General features: G+C 44.6%; 1 protein-coding gene and 1 long non-coding RNA gene across 2 annotated transcripts in view; both read left to right on the forward strand.

The window, feature by feature from the left end:
* The window catches only part of Tg (thyroglobulin), a 178,488-nt gene extending 175,581 nt beyond the window's left edge, over positions 1 to 2,907 (forward strand). Inside the window, exons 47-48 of the mRNA XM_034516550.2 lie at positions 1,615 to 1,802; positions 2,679 to 2,907. Of these exons, the coding sequence (XP_034372441.2) occupies positions 1,615 to 1,802; positions 2,679 to 2,797 (307 nt within the window). The 3' untranslated portion in view covers positions 2,798 to 2,907. The remainder of the gene's footprint in view (positions 1 to 1,614; positions 1,803 to 2,678) is intronic.
* A 4,995-nt stretch (positions 2,908 to 7,902) lies between these two features.
* Positions 7,903 to 16,297, forward strand: LOC143434220 (uncharacterized). The gene is made up of 4 exons (XR_013103558.1): positions 7,903 to 8,024; positions 10,667 to 10,770; positions 14,387 to 14,555; positions 16,028 to 16,297. It is a non-coding gene; the product is annotated as an uncharacterized LOC143434220 (long non-coding RNA).
* Positions 16,298 to 17,913: the final 1,616 nt, after the last annotated feature.

The raw sequence follows: 17,913 nt of genomic DNA on the forward strand, positions 1-17,913 counted from the left end.
CTGGGAACGAAGTATTCCACACATGAACTTGTGGGGAACATTTTAACATTCAAAACTTAATACCCAATCCTGTTCTAGTTATGAAAATTAAAACTGTCTCTGGCAGCCAGGCATGACGGTATCACCTGTCATCCTAGCCCACAGGCTGATGCAGAAGGATTGAGATTTCCAGGCTAGCCTAGTCTATATGGAAAGACCTGGTCTCAAAAACTAAGATATTTTTAGAAAGTCTCTAAGCATTGCCCAGTGTCCCCAGAAGGACAGATCAATGGGAGTAAAGTCATTCTGTGCCCCCATGGATGTACTACTGTCAGCTGTGGTGTGCCATCCTGGCACTCTGGAGCTCCTCTAGCTCCTACGTCCTCCCCAGCAGCCTCTAACCCAGTCCTGTGGTACACCACTTCCCAGATACACAGTCCCCCACAGCCCTGGTAGTTTCTCTACTTCCTTTACCTCTTTGCATTTCCTAGAACTCTTATAGTTCCTCAGGGAAAAGAAAAACATTCTCGTACAGCTACAAGTTACTAACAACCTCCCCCACGGTAAAAGCAAATGTATTTTAAAGCACAGCAGATATAGATTTATGACGTTTGCTGTGGAAAATTGAAGGGAAAGGGACATTTCTCCTTATTAGAGTTTTAGAGAATGTTTTTCTGAGGGAGCAGCAACAGTGCCAGACTTTCTGGCCATTCAGATGAGCTAAGGGAAGCTGCTCTGGAAAGTGGGCATCTGAGCCAAGGCAGGTGGTGAGGAAGCACTCTTGCTATGAGGGTGAGGGCTGGTGGGATGGGGCATCAGCTTTAGTGAGTAAAATGAACCATAATGAGGGCATCTGGAATACAGAGACAATGTGATGCCCTTAAGACGCTTCAGGAAGAGTGAGCTAACAATGGACATAATGAATTTCCATCCTTCTTGGAAGCACAGAAACTACCATCTTTCTGGCTGATGTCTGCATCTGGGTTCATGCAACCCAAAGGAAGGCACTCACTTTTCCATGGAGAGTTTCCATGGGAAAGTTGCTTTGTGAGGACATGACAGTTTTCTCACCATGAGTAGAGAGTGGATTGTGTTTTCTATTCTCAACTCTGCTCTGAGATTAGGAGGCCGAATGACTCTGTTGACCAAACAAACTGCTATAGAATCCTATGGCCTGACAATAAATCTGCTGTTCTGATATCTCTGGAGGGCTATGGTACCTCCTTCATGGGACCTTCCTTAGTGTAAGGATAGCAAGGTGCCTCTGACCCACCTTCTTATCCAGAGCTTGAATAAACAAGGGCCTTTCAGAAACTAAGAATGGCATCCAAATCAAAGGACGCCACAGTAAAATGGGGTAGCACTAAGCACTCAGAAAGATAGGGTCACATTAGGTTCTAAGTAGTGCCATTGAGTCATGAATTGGATATGAAATGGCCTGTTAATTGTGATTTCAGAGAGCTTTTGTGGCCCAGTGCTTTATAATACCCAGCTAAAGTCCCCCTACTGGAAGCTGGACCAGTGAGTTGTCATCTGGAACTCAAAGTTGAATGATTTGCCCTTGAAGACCAGAGCACAAGTATGATGTGATACCAAGTGTTAAAAGGAAAGATGTATTTCTTCTCATTTCCCTAGAAATCCTAACTACCCACATGAGTTCTCACGGAAGACAGCTGAGTTTGCCACACCTTGGCCAGACTTTGTTCCTGGAACTGGAGGAGAGAGCTACAAGGAGCTCAGTGCCCAGCTTCCCAATCGGCGGGGACTCAAACAAGCTGACTGCTCCTTCTGGTCCAAGTACATCCAGACTCTGAAAGATGCAGGTAGCAGTATGCTAGGGACAAGAATTTGGGAGTGGTGTTGGATTCAGTGCCTACTGATTAGCTGTGTGTTATCTTACACTGTGTATATGGACGGCCACTTGGTCACTGGGTACTGGAGGAACAATCCCTTTTCATGAGGTATTCACAGTCCAAGGTGCTTTTGCTTCCAAGAGCCTAGTGTTTTGATGCAGGAGAAGCAAGAATGAGGCTCAAGAAGAGGACACTGAACAGGGACAGAAGGGCAATTGAAGCTTGAATGATGAATGGTGGCCAGCTTCTAGCCAGTAGCACTGGTACAGGAAGAGAAGTCTCTCTAACCCCGTGTAGCCTTTGCAGGGCAGCAGGAAAATCACAGAATAAGAAGTTGTGAGGTACAAGCAGGCCCTCTCACCTCCTGCTGCTGGGTTTTAGGGGTAAAATGAACCACAGTGTGACATGGAGAATGTAGAAACAATATGGCATCCTTAAGAAACTTCCAGAAGAATAAGAAAACAAATGGCACAGCCCAGTGAATGTCCTGCCTCCTTCCTGTCACTGGGGTGGATGCCTGTACCCAAGGGCCTGAATGGTTCCCAGAGGAGGAATAATTTGGGGAAGGTTCCAGAATGAGTTCAGCAGGCAGAGAGGGAAAGACAATAAATAATACATCAGAAAAGAGACTTTTGTCTAAAGTGTTTAAACTCTCAACTCTACTTTTCTCATCAAGACCAAGTGAGCTCCTTGACATCCTTAAGTATTGCTGTATCCTTAGCAGGTCCCTGTAGCCTGGGAATGAATCTAATATCTCTGGGGGCATTGCTAGGGAATGAATCTGGGGCTGTTTTCTCTTACCAAAGGTTCAGTTCTAGACCAACCTGCTCTTCTGTTCTGTTTCAGATGGAGCCAAGGATGCAAAGTTAACCAATAGTGAAAAGGAGGGCATAGAAGTGGAGCCTGGGGTAGAAGAAGACCTCTTAGACTCACTGGATCCTGTTCCCAAGAGCTACAGCAAATGACCAACCCTGAGACCTCCTGCCTTCCCTGCCAGTTCCATCCCAAACTGCCTCTCATGGTGATTGTACTATATACAACAACCATTTGCTTTCAATAAAGTGCATACAACAAAGCACTGGTTATTCTGTGCTGTGACTTCAAAGCATTTCTTGGTGACACCACATCAGGTGCCAATGTAAATCTTCTTAATGTTTGGATCCCAGGTTACTGGGTTGTCATCAATGGGAAAGCTAAATTCCTGTCCCTCTGAGCAACAAAGTCAGGCAAATAGAAAACAGTGCCATGAAAAATGAGGCTCCCTCAAAAGCACGAACTCCAAAGACAGTCTCATGTAAGGAAAGGCAAGTTCCAGAATGGAAATAGGACAGAATGTCTCTGTGTGTCTGTGTGTCTGTGTGTCTGTGGGTCTGTGGGTCTGTGTCTGTCTGTCTCTCCCCCCCCCTCTCTCACACACACACACACACACAAACACATATACGCACACACAGACTAAGTTGGAGCAGGTGGAATTCGTTAGCACTCTCTGTCATTTACATGGCACATCATAAAATGTGTTCACACCCGTCATCTCACTTGAGTTGAGATCAAACTCAGTGATGCTTTGCAGGTTGGATGGGGCTCAGCAAGGCTAGGGAAGTGTTTGGATTCATAAAAGAGTATGGGAGGGAGATGAAGTATAACTAGTCCCATGCCTTAAGTGGGACTCTGAGGCAGATAGCCCAGCATGCTTAAATGGCTTAAGGCAAGTCCTTTGGCCTAGTGGCTTACAGCCTTGGCTTTTGTTAGACTTACCTGAGGACTTACCCCAGTACCCTCGTCATACCAGGACCACATCAGGGATGAATTACATAATTTTTAGGGAGCAGACATTCAGGGATATAAGTGTACCCAAGAATGTCTACCCCTCTTACTCTCACTGGCCTTTGGTTTCTTTGTCTGCACAATGAACCACCAGACTACCCATCACTTCAGATGTCAAAGAACAAAAACTAAAGATGAATCTTAACTACTATGTAATTCAGAAGCCAGCAAACTGAGAAGACAGTGGATTAACATCATAAAAATTTGTCTTCTCTCATCTGCAGCCAGCAGGTTGTATAGGGAAAAGGGAAAACTGGGGACAAAGGCAGCTAATGATTTCTCTGGAGCTCAGTCGCCCTCGTTCAGGTGGTGAGCCACATCTCTGCGACTGTGGATGCCTTTGTCTCCCTTGCCTGCTCGTTTCCCTTACCTTTATTAGAGATTCATGTTGATGTCAATACCTCTTGAAATGTTCAGTTGGTTTCTGCTGGTGTTAGTCTAGTCCTGTTCCAAGGGCATCTGGGCTGGGAGGGTAACTAGAACAAACCCTTAACAGGGAGCTGCTAGCCACAAATCATATGTATGTGCAGATTCCTTTTTACAACATGAAGTACCAAAGTGAGACTGTCTCTCTGGGGCCTGTGCCCCTGATAGAGGCCTATTTTCTGTGGCACTGTCAACTGTTTGCCTGGCTTCCTTTCCCCGAGAGACAAGACTCTTGTTTCTCTAGTATTCAACACAGAACCCAGTGCAGGATGGGTGTTCTTTATAACACCAAATATGAAAGTTCCACCACAAGGTCCATCAGTTACACTTATGGGATGAGCAACGAGTACCAAGGTAGAAAATGGAAGGACTTTTAATCTCCTCATTACTTCCCATTTGCAATAAGCACTGTAGTGTCCCCTCTGAAGCCATGACAATCTGTTCCCTGGAACTTAAGACAGCGTGTAGAGTTATACTTGATGATCAACCAACCTTAAATAGCCCAGAATTGCCTGTGTGGATCAACTATCATCATAAGACTCATTCAAAGTAGGGTGAGGAGGCAAGAGAGGATCTGAGAGAGCCTGTCATGGAAAGAACTTGCCTCTCAGCATCTCTAGTTTTTCAGATGTAGACAAGGGATGTGGACAAGGGAATGCATACAGCTCCTAGGGGCTGGAAAAAGCAAAAGAATGATTCTGTCCCAGTGCCTCTAGAATGGAATACACCCTGATGACATGATTTCAGCCCTTTGGAGAATCATGTTGGGCTTCTGACCTACAGAATTATAAACCAATAGACCTGAAAGTTGGTAGTAATTGTTATAGCAGCTATCAAAACTTATACATAATTACACCCATTCAAATATACATCTTCTCCTGCCCTTGATCAAGCCACAGGCATAGCTAGCTCATTGTTTTCCTCATAATAAAAAGTCAACTCTGACACTGCCCCTGAAAACGGATGGCTCCAATTCTGCCACCTGGTTGGACTGAGGGATGGGCCACATGGGTGGACACTTTGACTGTGCTTATGAGCCCTGCATTGTGTAGTTGGGCACTGCAGGATGATGTCTGCTATTTTGTTCCCATCCTTTACAACATGAGGTAGAAACCACTCTGCTACAGTAATAATGTCTGCTTGGCAGATTGTCCTGCTAATTGTGGGAACTTTTTCATGTGACCAGCGAAGCATGACACAGTGTTTACAGGTCCTTGATGTTAATGGTAGACTTTGATACCTTCTATGGTGCCAGTCCATAAGAAATATAAAAAAGAGAGACTTCAAAAGACAAGCCATCAAAGCTCTGTCCCATGGTGGCTCTGGAGAAACTTGATCAGCTAACATACAATAGTCAGGATATTTGGGATACAGGAACCCAGGTCTCTGTAAGGGTAAGAGCCAGGTACCTGTCTGACCTGTGGGAGCTGTTGTAGAGCAGGAACTCCAGACTCTGCATTCCACAGTTTCTCAGAAACTGGTGCCATGGAAGTTGTGTAGCTCACCCCTATGAGCAAAGAAGACAAGACCATATGTCTCAGTAAGGCAGGCAAATATATGGAGAAGCTTATCAATTTGTTACTCCATTTGACTTGAGGTATGGGCACACCCCTCTCAATGTTCCTAGCAATGTGCCATCAACACAGTTTCTACACCTGCATAGGTACTGCCTGGGTACCTACTCTAAGCCATGGAAAGAAACCACTCCCCTCCACAGTCCCTCCCTGTTACTAGTGGATCACATACTGGATCATATTCCAGGAACTGATATGGTATGCACAAGTGATAAGGAAAAACTGTGTCCTCAACTGTTTAGAGAGAACCTCCTACTTACCATCTTATTGCTGAGCATGAATAAATGTGTATATTACTAAAATTGAATGCATTCCGGAAGGGACATGTTCAGTAAAAAATTATTTCATGACCTGATCTGCAGAGAACCATCCAAACTATCTCACCTTTCAGCAACCAAATCCCTGCTCCTTGAACATAGTAGAAGGAAACTTCAAGCTGCATTTAAGGCCCATTGTCACTCTTGATAGTGTAGTGTTGGACCTGTCCCATTGCTTTGCCTTTACATCATTTCTTGCTTCTTTGCAATCTGTGTGTCCATTTATTCCATCCTTAAATAAAAGAGGCCATGAACCTGGAAACACCCAAGCCAGCCCAACCAAGCTTTTGACTAGCCACACTGTATTTTAACTTGTCCTACAATCTCAGGTAAGTCTTCCAGGGTCTGTCTAAAATGTCCTACACCTGAAAACTAGTTAGCCCCACTGGACCCAGTAAGACTTTGTATTGTCCATAGGTCAAACAATACATACTATATCACATACTATATCACTTTCTCCTGACCCATGTCTTAGTCAGTTCTAGAGCAATTTCTATGTCAGCCACGTTATGGCAGTGTAAATGTTATTTGACATAACTGACTTCCCTTCTTTTTTTTCTTCCTTCCCTTAAGATCCTAACTCCACTTAACCAGATCTCTCCCCACCCAGGGAAAAACTGTAGACCCTCAAAGATATGTCCAGTCTGAGGCCCACAGGCCACATGCATCTCCAAATAGCTATGAATGTGGCTCAACCGATCTGTAGATGAAAACATCCTGATGAAATGTTATAAGGTTGAACACTCATGGAAGTCACTCCTCTCTCTATTGTTTCCATGGGAACTGATGCTGTGGCCTTCAGAGGCAAGAAAGCAAGTGATGGTTAGTAGAGAGAGAAACCATGGGAAGAAGCTCAGAAACAAACACAGGGACAATGGCAATTGTTAGTGTTTACAAAAATGTCACAGAGCCTGGGGCTGTGTGCCTCACAAAATGTAGTGGGGTTACATGTTTTTCCAAACCCTTTTGCTGGTCCTCCATGATAACCATTGGGATTTTATCAGCCTTCTTGTATCTCACTGGATCTCTCCTGCCTCTGACTAGAACTTCGGGTCCCCCCTTCCTTATTCTCACATATTTGCACTCAAGGAGCCTTTGGATCTAATCCTATGTCTGTTGTCAGGCCAGATGTGTGTACAGTGGGGAAGAAAGGACTCGTATCTCTTCCTGGAGGATAATGACTCCTTTGTACCTCTGACTGACAAGGTACAGCCGGAGGAAAAGCTGTTCTGTGTAGGCAGATATCAGCAAGAGATCAATCAAATTGGGAAGAGCCTGGTCTCAAGAGCAAGCAAACTGTGTAAGCCTATGCCATCTGACTCATTTGAAGGCAGCAGGTTTGGCTACACATGATATGTGTTGTCCGGAAGACCAGAAGAATGTAATGCTGAAATTTTTGCACAAGGTCCAAATGTGCCAATCTCTCCTCCTATCCTTTGGGTCCCTTCCTCACTGTAGCTTTGACTTTAAAGTCAGAACCTGTACCTTCCTGACTCTGTGTGCTAGAAGTTATCTACCGTCTCTTAGCCTGCCTTGAAAGGCATGCATCTCCACCAATCATGGGTGATCTGAAGAAAAGAGAAACTCTCCCAGAGAAGTATGTGGAGGGGCTAACACACTGAAGATGCTCAGGAGAACTTTAGGTCTGTCTGCATTGGGGGATTCTCCCAGAATGCAACATTTCCCACTGGAGTTTGTTGATGTCAGCAGTACTTTTCTTGTCTTCCCCAGCCATGTGCATGAAGGATTTCATTTGCCCCAGGACTTCTGAAGGTTTATAGTCTGAAAAGTGAAGCCTACAGCTCATTGCCCTTTGAAGGACAAACTATAAATACACTGGGTCATTAAAAAGAGGAAGGACTGCACCTGGACACCAAGAACATGTAAATTTGACCTGAACAGACTTCTAAGACCATAATCTGCTGGGCTCTCATGTCTCCTCCTGGCTTCTGAGGAACCTCAAGCCTCCAGAATGAAGACTACAAGCCACCAGTGTCCCATGCAGTGACTCTATATGTGTCCCTCTAGGAAGATCATAACCTTAGACTGAGGTAAGTCACAAGCCTTTGGCCATGATCAACCTCCCTTTCTGAAGAAAGAAATTCAGTGACCTGTAATGGAGAAGAACTAGAGGTGGCCTCAGTGGTAAGGGACATCTTCAGAAGATGTGTCTGTTCATATGGACCTTACCTGAGTCAGGAATATGGCTGTTATTGCTGAGGTTACTTTAGGCAAGACAGCATTATCATTCAAGACATCAGAGCCAGACTTGGCTCAGTGATGCAGCAGGCACACACTGTAATTTAAAAGGATTTAGAAGAAAAACTGTGACACAGATCATGGCTATATTTTCTTTTTTTAAAACCCATCGACAATATAATATGGTACGTGCCAGTCACTTTTGTTCACACATGAAATGATTAGGCAACTCAGGAATAAATTTCTGAGTATCCAATTCTGTGTGGACTATAGGTGAAAAGGCTATACCATTGACAGTACTGCCAAAAAAAAAGAGATTTGAGTTTCTTTTGTCCCTCTCCCCAATGAGAAAAGCAGTGAGATAAAGGATGTGTTCGTTACTAATGACTTTGCTTCTGTATGCCTCTCTTGACATTGTATCACATGTCTTAGGCAGACCCCAAGAGATTTCTTTATGGGATCAAGATTTTGAGTCTGGTAAGACTTATTTGGGAATAACAGAAAGGGCTCTCTGAGTACTGGGCATGTGACAATGTGTCTCACTTTTTGGCTTCTGTGCCTTTTGTCCTGTCAGTTCTGTCTCTATGATCAATTGTAGAAATCTCCACCTAAGCTATTTTCTAAGTCCCCAGTACTCAGAAGGCTTCTTCAAGAATGGTAGTGGCAGAGAGCAGAAGCCACACCACACCACACCACACCACACCACACCACACCACACCACACCACACCACTGACCTTTCCCATTCTCCTAACTTCTCACACATGGCAGAGCTATGAGAAACTGCTGATGCCACCTGGTAGGTGTGCTCATACCTGCAACTTTGTCTGCTATCTGATTGAGTGGCTCAAGCCAGTATAGTGCAGAGCAGAATTTCCAGAAGCCCTCCTGTACCTTCTGCTGAAAGCTATGACATCTGGCCTCAGCTCCAGGAAGGCAGCAAGACCATGTGAGAGGCTCCAGAGTTGCCTATTGGGCAGCTGACAGGAGTCAAGCCCAGGCACGCAGGCTCCAACCCTCCCAAGCCTTCTATCCTGCTTGTCTCCTGACCCTCCACAATGAACAGAGCCTAGGTCTACTCGGGGTTTACAGGAGTGTCTCAAAGTCTACCCTGACAATTCCAAGCAGCCCTTCATGCCTGGCCTTCACTTTACTGCATTGCCAGGAAGAAACTCCAGCTTGGCACCACTCCTGCAACCAACAGAGCAGTGTGTGGTTCCTGCGAGCCAGTCCTAAGAGAGCTTGTTCCCTGTCCCTCCTTACACCACAATAACATCTAGATCAGATGCTTGGCACAGATGTTTGGCCACAGCTCTCGTACCAGATGTCCAGGCTCAAATCCTTCTCTCAGCAGTGTAGCCTTGGGCAGGAGTCCTCAACCTTTTGGAATTAGGTGAAATGCATGTCCCCTCAGCCATGTTATGTGACTAGACAATGAATAATCGTATGTAGACGTCTGTCAGACAGCATCTGCTATGATCTGGCCCTGAGAGGATTTTGCCTACTGATGTGTCTAACCATCCACTCCTTGTTCCTGACTCTGAGACCTTTCCTTGGGGACACCATGTAAGGCTCTGCCCACTTCCCCAGCATCTGCTGCTCTGTGGAAAAGAGAGTGAAGACACTAAGAACAGGTCTGTGTTAGGGTCAGCTGAGTCTCATCTGCTCTCTGATGACCTGGTCCTCAGCCTTAAATGAAGCCCTTTAAGAAAGAGGTAATGGAAACTAGTTACCCTGTCTTGGTTATTAAGGCCATCTGATTGAGTCTGGCCACAGCTTTTTCTATTCCATCAGTGGTCCAAAGCTTTGACCTGCTTCTAAAGGAACACAAAAATAATGGCCTATGCTAACTTTAAGGCACATAAAACCACAACCAGAAGAGATGACCCTATCTTGGTTTGTTTTTATGTAAGCTTAGAACAACCTCATCACTTCTGCAGAAGCAGAGTTGGAATTGATCTTTTCGATGAGCTAGGAGGACATCTAACCACAGACTCAGGGACATTTGTTCATTGTGCTGGTTAGTTTTAACTGTCAACATGACATAACCTAGAATCGCCTGGGAAGTGTCTCAATGAGGAAATATGTGGATATGGTTGGTCTGGAGGCATGTCTGGGGAGATTTCCTGGATTGTTAATTGATATAAAAAGACTTCAGCTGACTATGGGCAACACCATTCCCTAGGCTATGCTCTAAACTGTATAAAAGTGAAGAAAACTAATAAGCAAGCAAGTGTGCAAGCAAGCAAGCAAGCAAGCAAGCAAGCAAGCAAGCAAGCAAGCAGCATGAGTGCACTTACTTCTTTCTGCTCTTAATTGTGGCTGTTACTTGACTAGTTGCTTGAGTCATGTAAAATTGTTATGGAACCTCCTCTCGCATACCTGCTGGAGTTCCTGAGCTTGATGTCCCCAAAATGATAAACTATGGCTTGAACTTGTAAACTAAACCAACCCTTCCCTCTCTTATGCTATTTCTGACATGGCATTTTATCACAGAAACCGAAATGAAACTAGAATACTCATCCACTGAGTACCTGTGTCATTTCCAAGGGGAAACTTGCTTTGAGAAGCCCTCTTACATCTGGAACATGGACAGCAAGGTGAGTGCTGGATTTCATCAGTACTGCTGGCCCTACAGGGACTTGGCTAATGCCACTGTGTGGGACATAACTTCCTTACCTAGCCCTAGGCACCTTCATCAACCACTTGCTCAGCTAAGCTCTGTCCTGAGGACAGGTGGTGTCTTGTGCATTGGCTGGCATATTTCCCACACCATCACCAGTCATCATTCAAGCATTAAAGACACAGAAATTGAAGTTAGGCATGATGGTACATACCTTTAATCCAAACCCTTGACAGGCAAAGGCAGGAGGATCTCTGTGAGGCTTGAAGCCATCCTGGTTCTACATAGTGAGCTCCAGGACAGCCACGACTACACAGACAGACCTTGTCTCAAAAGCAATCCTTCCAACTTGCCCACTATTTTCAATTATTAAAATGGGAGAAGGCAGGAAAGGCATTTGGGTTGCTGAATGCCCAAAGTCAGCACATCCGACAAGGAGCTTGAGGTGTGTCTAGGAGGTGGAGGGAAAGACAAGTGAGCACACATGAGAGCACTCACCTTCTCTTCTGCCTGGCACTTCCTTTTTCTGGCCTTCCTTTGTACCATCATTGATCCCTTTAGGGAGATGGGAAGTTTCTAGTCCTCCATAGACTGTCAGATTATCACTTGTTGTCATTGCCTACTTGGGTAGTGACTAGAAGTCAGCTCTAAGCCTCCATCCTCCAAAAAGTGGGCACTTTGGAGGCATGCAAGACATCATTGTTACTTCCTGTGGCTCTGGAGTACATAGAAGTAGTCCCCTGCCTGCCACCTTTCCGGAAATTCGTTCTTGTGGTGACCTTTTCCTTTACTAAAATCTCACAGCTCATTGCCCTTCCCAAGAACTCTGAGGGGAGTAGTGAGACAAGATGCCTGGAGTCCTGAGAGCTTCAGAGCTTTCTTCCTAGCCAGAGGCCTGCCCCCAAGCAGTGTTCTCATTGGGCTAGAACCTCCAAGCAGCCATCAGGAACTTCAGCTTCTAGCAGGACAGCCAGATTCTCCCAAGACAGCTGTCCACAACTAGCACCCCCTACGCAGCCCTACTATGCCATCCCACACTTTCACTGTGATTCCTTAGGAGAACAGACTGGATTACTCCCCTTGGAAGAAACGTGTGACAGGAAGATGATATCTACTCTTGCCAATACAGCTTTGTCAAGAAAACCAGCTCCCTGCCTGTGGCATTGCATTTCACCTTAAGCTCCCATGGTGAAGGCCAAGCAATGGGCCTGAGGCGTCCTGTGCAGCTCTTCAAGCAAGTGTTCCTCATGTTCTCTTTCCCCTAGCATTTGCTGTTTTGAACAGAGCCTGCTCAGTCAACATCAGCCCCTGTATCTGCTGCCTTCTTCCTGGAAGACCTTGCCCTCACTGATGTCTTCCCTCACCATCTGCCCAGACTTGCAGTTTAGGTAGAATTACTAAGGGCCAAGGTCATGAACACAGACCACAGAACATCAGGAAACCACTGGATGTATACTAACTAGATCATTCTGATTGCTTGGCTGTTCTGTTCCAGCCTCAAGGTCCCACTGGCTTCTGAAATCTAGAGAGAACTAATCTGTATTCTCTCTCTCTCAGTCCAGATCCTGAGTCTGGCCTTTCATCTTTCAGCCCATTAGGAAAAAGAAAATATGAAATCCTTTTATCACATAACACATCTTGTGTATAATCGGTACCTGAGTAGGGCAAGTCAGAGATGTTTGGAAGTTTGCTTTTCCAACCTCAAAGGCTAAGATGTTTTTCTAGAGAAATAACTACATAATTTCCATCTAGTTCCACCAGGAAGTTTCAGAGGGTTTGAGATAATAGCAATTCCTCAGTGTGCTTCGGTAAATTCCTATGCCCGTTTCCTGGTCCTCTCCCACTGTGATGTTGATAATGTGGGAGGCTCACGTACCAGGGAGTTTCCATGGTGTGTGACTACATACATACAGTATAGAGAAGAGGGTAAGCGAGCCAATACACTGCATATGTTGAGACAGAGACTTCTAAAGAATTCAAGATGTGGATCATCTCTCTCTGGCTCTGGCTCTGTCTCTTTGTCTGTCTTTCTGTCTGTCTCTGTCTTTGTCTCTGTCTCTGTCTCTGTCTCTGTCTCTCTCTCTCTCTCTCTCTCTCTCTCTCTCTCTCTCTCTCTCTGTGTGTGTGTGTGTGTATGTGTGTGTGTGTGTGTGTGTGTGGTGTGTGTGGTGTATGTGTATGTGTGTGTGCTTGCATAAGTGTGTTTTAATGTGTATGTATGCCCATGAGTGCATGTGTATACTGTCATAAGTTTACATATGTGTATGTGCATGTGATACATGTGTTTGTGATGTGTGTGCGCATGTTTGTGTGCATGTGTGTATGTGCATGTGCGTGTGTGCACGTTTTTTTACGAATGTACTCCTCATGCTGGTGGGGATGTGTATGCGTGTGGGAGCTTACATGTGCTGGGGTTGAGGTGGTATGTGTAGTGTTTATGCAGGCCAGAGCTAGAGGTCCTGTGGAGTGTGGGAGAGAGAAAAATGTGTGTGTGATTTAAGATTTCTCAGCCTGTCTCTTGCCAAGTGGTTTCCTCTGAAGCTCAGACTCAGCCCATATGGCCTGGGGTGGAAAATACCACCGCAGGCAGCCAGTCCCTGACTCATTCTGAAAGCCTGCAGGCTGCTGCTTACTACTGTGTGTCCCACACTCAAATCTGATCAACTCTGCCTCCAGACTGTTCCTTTGAGGACCCATATTCCTCTTGTGAAGCCTGGAAGGGAATGTGGAGACCCTGGAACACACAACTTACCTTGACTCCCTCTCTCCTGCCTGGTCTCTTCTGTGGACCTACTCTGTATTCAAAGATCTCCTAACTACAAACTCCTTAACTATTCTCAGGGCCCATAGGAAGTATCTTCAGCATCTCACAAGTCCTTTGGCTCTCTCTGTTCTCTGTCTTCTTTATCTCCCATGCTTCCTGTTCTACTTGCATAGCCTTAGATGACACATCACTTTAGAGCCCTGTAGAAATGACAATATTACCTCCAGAGACAAACTAAAATGACTAAATATAAATAAATAAATAAATAAATAAATAAATAAATAAATAAATAAAACTTTGTAGAAGTAGGTATTCGTACTGGAAGTGAACCCATGGCCTCGTGCCCAAGATTCTACCAATGAAACTTTGAGAGGATATTCAGATTCAAGTAAAATTCAGAGAAGCAATGTATACTTTCAAGAGGATAGTTGACCCTTCGTGGGCCTTAGCATGCACATTGTTCATCCCTTGCCCCAACTGACAGCAGTGCAGGAGGCCCACATCCAGGGGAGTTCCCCCACTGTTTCCATGTTGTATGAGTATTTCCTATGATATAGCAAGGTCTGAATGAGTGGGTAAAGGAGTGGGTACACTTTCTCTGCTTCCAGGCCAAGGGTTTAAATGAGTTGTAAATCCCTGTCAGTATTTCAATGTTGTAAAATATTTTTATTTCATTAAAAGAAATATTCAATGCCTACACTCCAGCTACTTCTACATACGATCTTCCACTCATGGGGGAGGGTGTATATGGAATAAGATTCCCAAGGCTTAGAAGCATTCATCCAACATGATCATCCATGTGTAAGTGGGCATTTTGGTTTTCTCACAGATAACCAACCTGTCTCCTTGTCTTCCATCTCACTGCATCCTATGAAGACTATAAAATGACTCCTTCCTCATAGTGTCTGCCCAGTGTTGGTAACCCTTCACATGCTGAGAGTGTACCTGCAAGATCTTGTCCATGGACCTGGGACTTGTATTCAAAAGGCACAGATTCTGTGAGTATCAGAAGAATGGACACTAATATTCTACTGAAATGTGGGCCAGCCACTGCCATATTTATAGCTGACAGGAAAAGTGATGGGCTAGCACCTATCGACAGTATGTCACTTCTACTATCAGTTGCTGTTCCCCATGAGGGGAATCCTCCCACCTCCTCCTGCACACCCCCATACATAGACAGTATTCACACTCATGGTTGTATTCCCAATCCACTGCCCTGAGACACCCACAGAAAGAGGTTCCCTCCCAGTACTACAGTTTCTTCTAAGCAGAGTAAATGGCCATTTCTACCTATCACTCCCTCTTCTAGAATTTTCCAGACCATAAGCATATGCAAAGATAAACCTGCTGCTGTTTTCTGCCACCTTGAGTGTCCCCTCCCAGCCCTCTGTTCTTCCTAGACCCTGACCTCTCACCCTCACTTGTCCCTGGGGCAACAAGAAACATGTTTACTGCTGGGTTCTAGCAATGCCCTATGGAAGAGTCAGGACAATTGATGCTGACCTTCCACACAGCCCTCCAAGGTGCCACTGCAGTATAAAGTTGGGCCCTCTGTGACAGGGGTGACCTCTTTTTCGGCTACTGCTCATAAGTCCCAGAGGAAATATTAGATGCATCATTAACACACTGGATCATGAATTATGCAATCAGCCGATGGGCAGACATTGAATGTGAAGTCTGTTTTAGACTCCCTTTCTATCTTTGCCAGGTGATTGCTTGCATACATTTGGTGACAGCTGGAGTCACCACAGGTGCAAGTGCAGCCTCTGCAGTAGAATCTCTCCATCTTCTGAATTCTAGGGTCAGAAGGTACAGATGGTACCTTAGTTTGTTTTCCTCTTACTGGAATAAAATTCTCCAAGAAATCAGTTCAAAGGAGAACTAGTTTATTCTGGTTCACAGTTCAAGGTCCCCAAGATTAGGGAAGTCAAGGCAGCAAGAGCTTGAAGCATCATGTCACATTGACAAAGGGAGTGAACACACACTGCTCAACCCCTCTGCTCCATTTACACTGTCCAAAATTCCAAGCAAGGAATGGTCCCACTAACCATTAAAACAGGTCTTATATTAAGTACCATTGTCAAGATAATCCCCTACAGCAGTGGTTCTCAACTTTCCTAATGCTGTGACCCTTCAATACAGCTCCTCATGTTGTGATGACCCCACAACCAAAAAATTATTTCATTGCTAATTGATAACCGTGATTTTACTACTGTTATGAATCATAATATAAATATCTAATAAGTAGGATATCTGATATGTGACCTCTGTAAACAGGGGAGTTTGATCCCCCAAAGGGGTCTAGGCCTGCAGGTTGAAAACCACTGTCCTACAGGCATGTCCCATGTCCAGCTTTTAGATGACTCTAGATTCTGTCAGGGTCACAAGATTGAAGTACATGAATGGCTTTTATCCCTATCCCCCATCTCTCTCCAGTGACAGGGCCTGGTGTCATTGTGTCTTCTAGGAATGATCTTCATGTGTTGGGATAGCAAGAGAAGACTGTTTGTGCTGGACTGTCTTGGAGTGAGCAAAGGAAGAGCTGGTCTGCAACCTGGCTCTCTAGCCTGAACCACCATTCTTCTCTGGGTTGTTAAAAGAAAATGGGGGCTGAAGAGATGGCTCGGCGGTTAAGAGCACTGACTACTCCAAAAGTCCTGAGTTCAATTCCCAGCAACCACATGGTGCCTCACAACCATCTGTAATGGGATCTGATGCCCTCTTCTGTGTCTGAAGACAGCTACAATGTACTCATATACATAAAATAAATAAATCTTTAAAAAGAGAGGGAGAGAGAGAAAATGAGTTAGAGCTTGCTCAATTTGGAGTACATCCAAGAGTTTTTGTGTTCTATATATTGTACTCTCCAGTAGAATTCTGAATGTTTTCAGGAAGTTGTTGAGGAAAAAGGCTTTTCCTCCATGTGTGTAGTGACTACTAACCATTGGGTAAGAACATGAGCCCTGGAGGAGGTAGTGTCTTAGCTAAAGTTTTAGTCCTGTGAACAGACACCATGACCAAGACAACTCTTATAAAGAACATTTAATTGAGGCTGGCTTACAGGTTAAGAGGTTCAGTTTATTATCATAAAGGCAACCTCCAGGCAGGCATGGTACAGGAGGAACTGAGAGTTCTGAAATTTCATCTGAAGGCTTCTAGCAGAACATTGACTTCCAGGCAGCTAGGATGAGGGCCTTAAAGCCCACACCCACAGTGACACACTTATTCCAACAAGGCCACACCTACTCCAACAGGGCCACACCTTCTAATAGCGTCCTTCCTTGGGACAAGCATATGCAAACCATCACAGGTAGTCTGGGTGTGTTAGAAACAGTAGATTCTTTTTTTTTCCATATATTTTATTTTATATTTTATTTACATTTAAGATGCCATCCCCTTTCCACATTTCCCCTCCCTAGAACACCCCTGTCCCATGCCCCCTTTCCTTTTTGCTTTTATATGATTTTTTTAAATGTTAATCAAAGGATTTATATGTTTGGTAATGCTCAATCAGAAGCGTAACCCAATACCCAACCTAGATATAAAAACTATCTTTGACTGGTGGAGACGTGTGAACATCTGCCTCCATGCCCCCTCTCTCGTTCTCTCTCTCATCACCTAGCTTCTCCTCTTCTTCATCTTCTCTCCTTACTCCATCTCTTCCTCTCAGTACTCCTTCCCACTTAGCTCCTCCTACATATCACTCTTCCTGTTAAAGTAAAACTTTTCTCTCAAAATAAAATTAGAGCATACTTATTCCTAATTGTACCAGTGAGGTACAAGATAGTCCTAATACCCAGTCCATCATTTAGTTGACTAACCAGAACCTCTGTCATCTCTTCTAACTAAAACACTTACTTTTGATCCTGGCCTTTTTGGCTTTAGAATGAATGTCAGCTGAAAACCATCTTCTACTCAGATCTTTTCTCTCAAAGTAAATAGCCAGGATAAGCTATGAGACTATAGTTCTTCAACCCCGTCAGAAATCCAGAATGACTGAGTTAACTGAAGTTATGGAAAGCACTAAACATAACTTCTAAAACTTAGCCAATTTATAGAGACCGCTGAACACCTGAAAAGCCCCTATACTACCGAACGCTGGAGCATCAAATCTTCAGCCTTCTGGCCCAGAATCATCTGACAGACCTTAGTGATGCAGGATTATTAAGGGCTGATTACTCTGTCTAGGCAGATATAATCAGTCGGTCGACTATTCTGCATGTGTGTCCTTTTCTGGACAGTAATTTGTCTGTAGATGGGGAGAGGCAATTTTTGCCTAGTGGCTGTCACCACACAACTGGAGTAACTCCAAGGATGCTCAATTTCTTCTTAGAATCCACGACAGGAAGCTGT

This window comes from Arvicanthis niloticus, chromosome 13, assembly GCF_011762505.2.
Source record: "Arvicanthis niloticus isolate mArvNil1 chromosome 13, mArvNil1.pat.X, whole genome shotgun sequence".
Lineage (NCBI taxonomy): Eukaryota > Metazoa > Chordata > Mammalia > Rodentia > Muridae > Arvicanthis > Arvicanthis niloticus.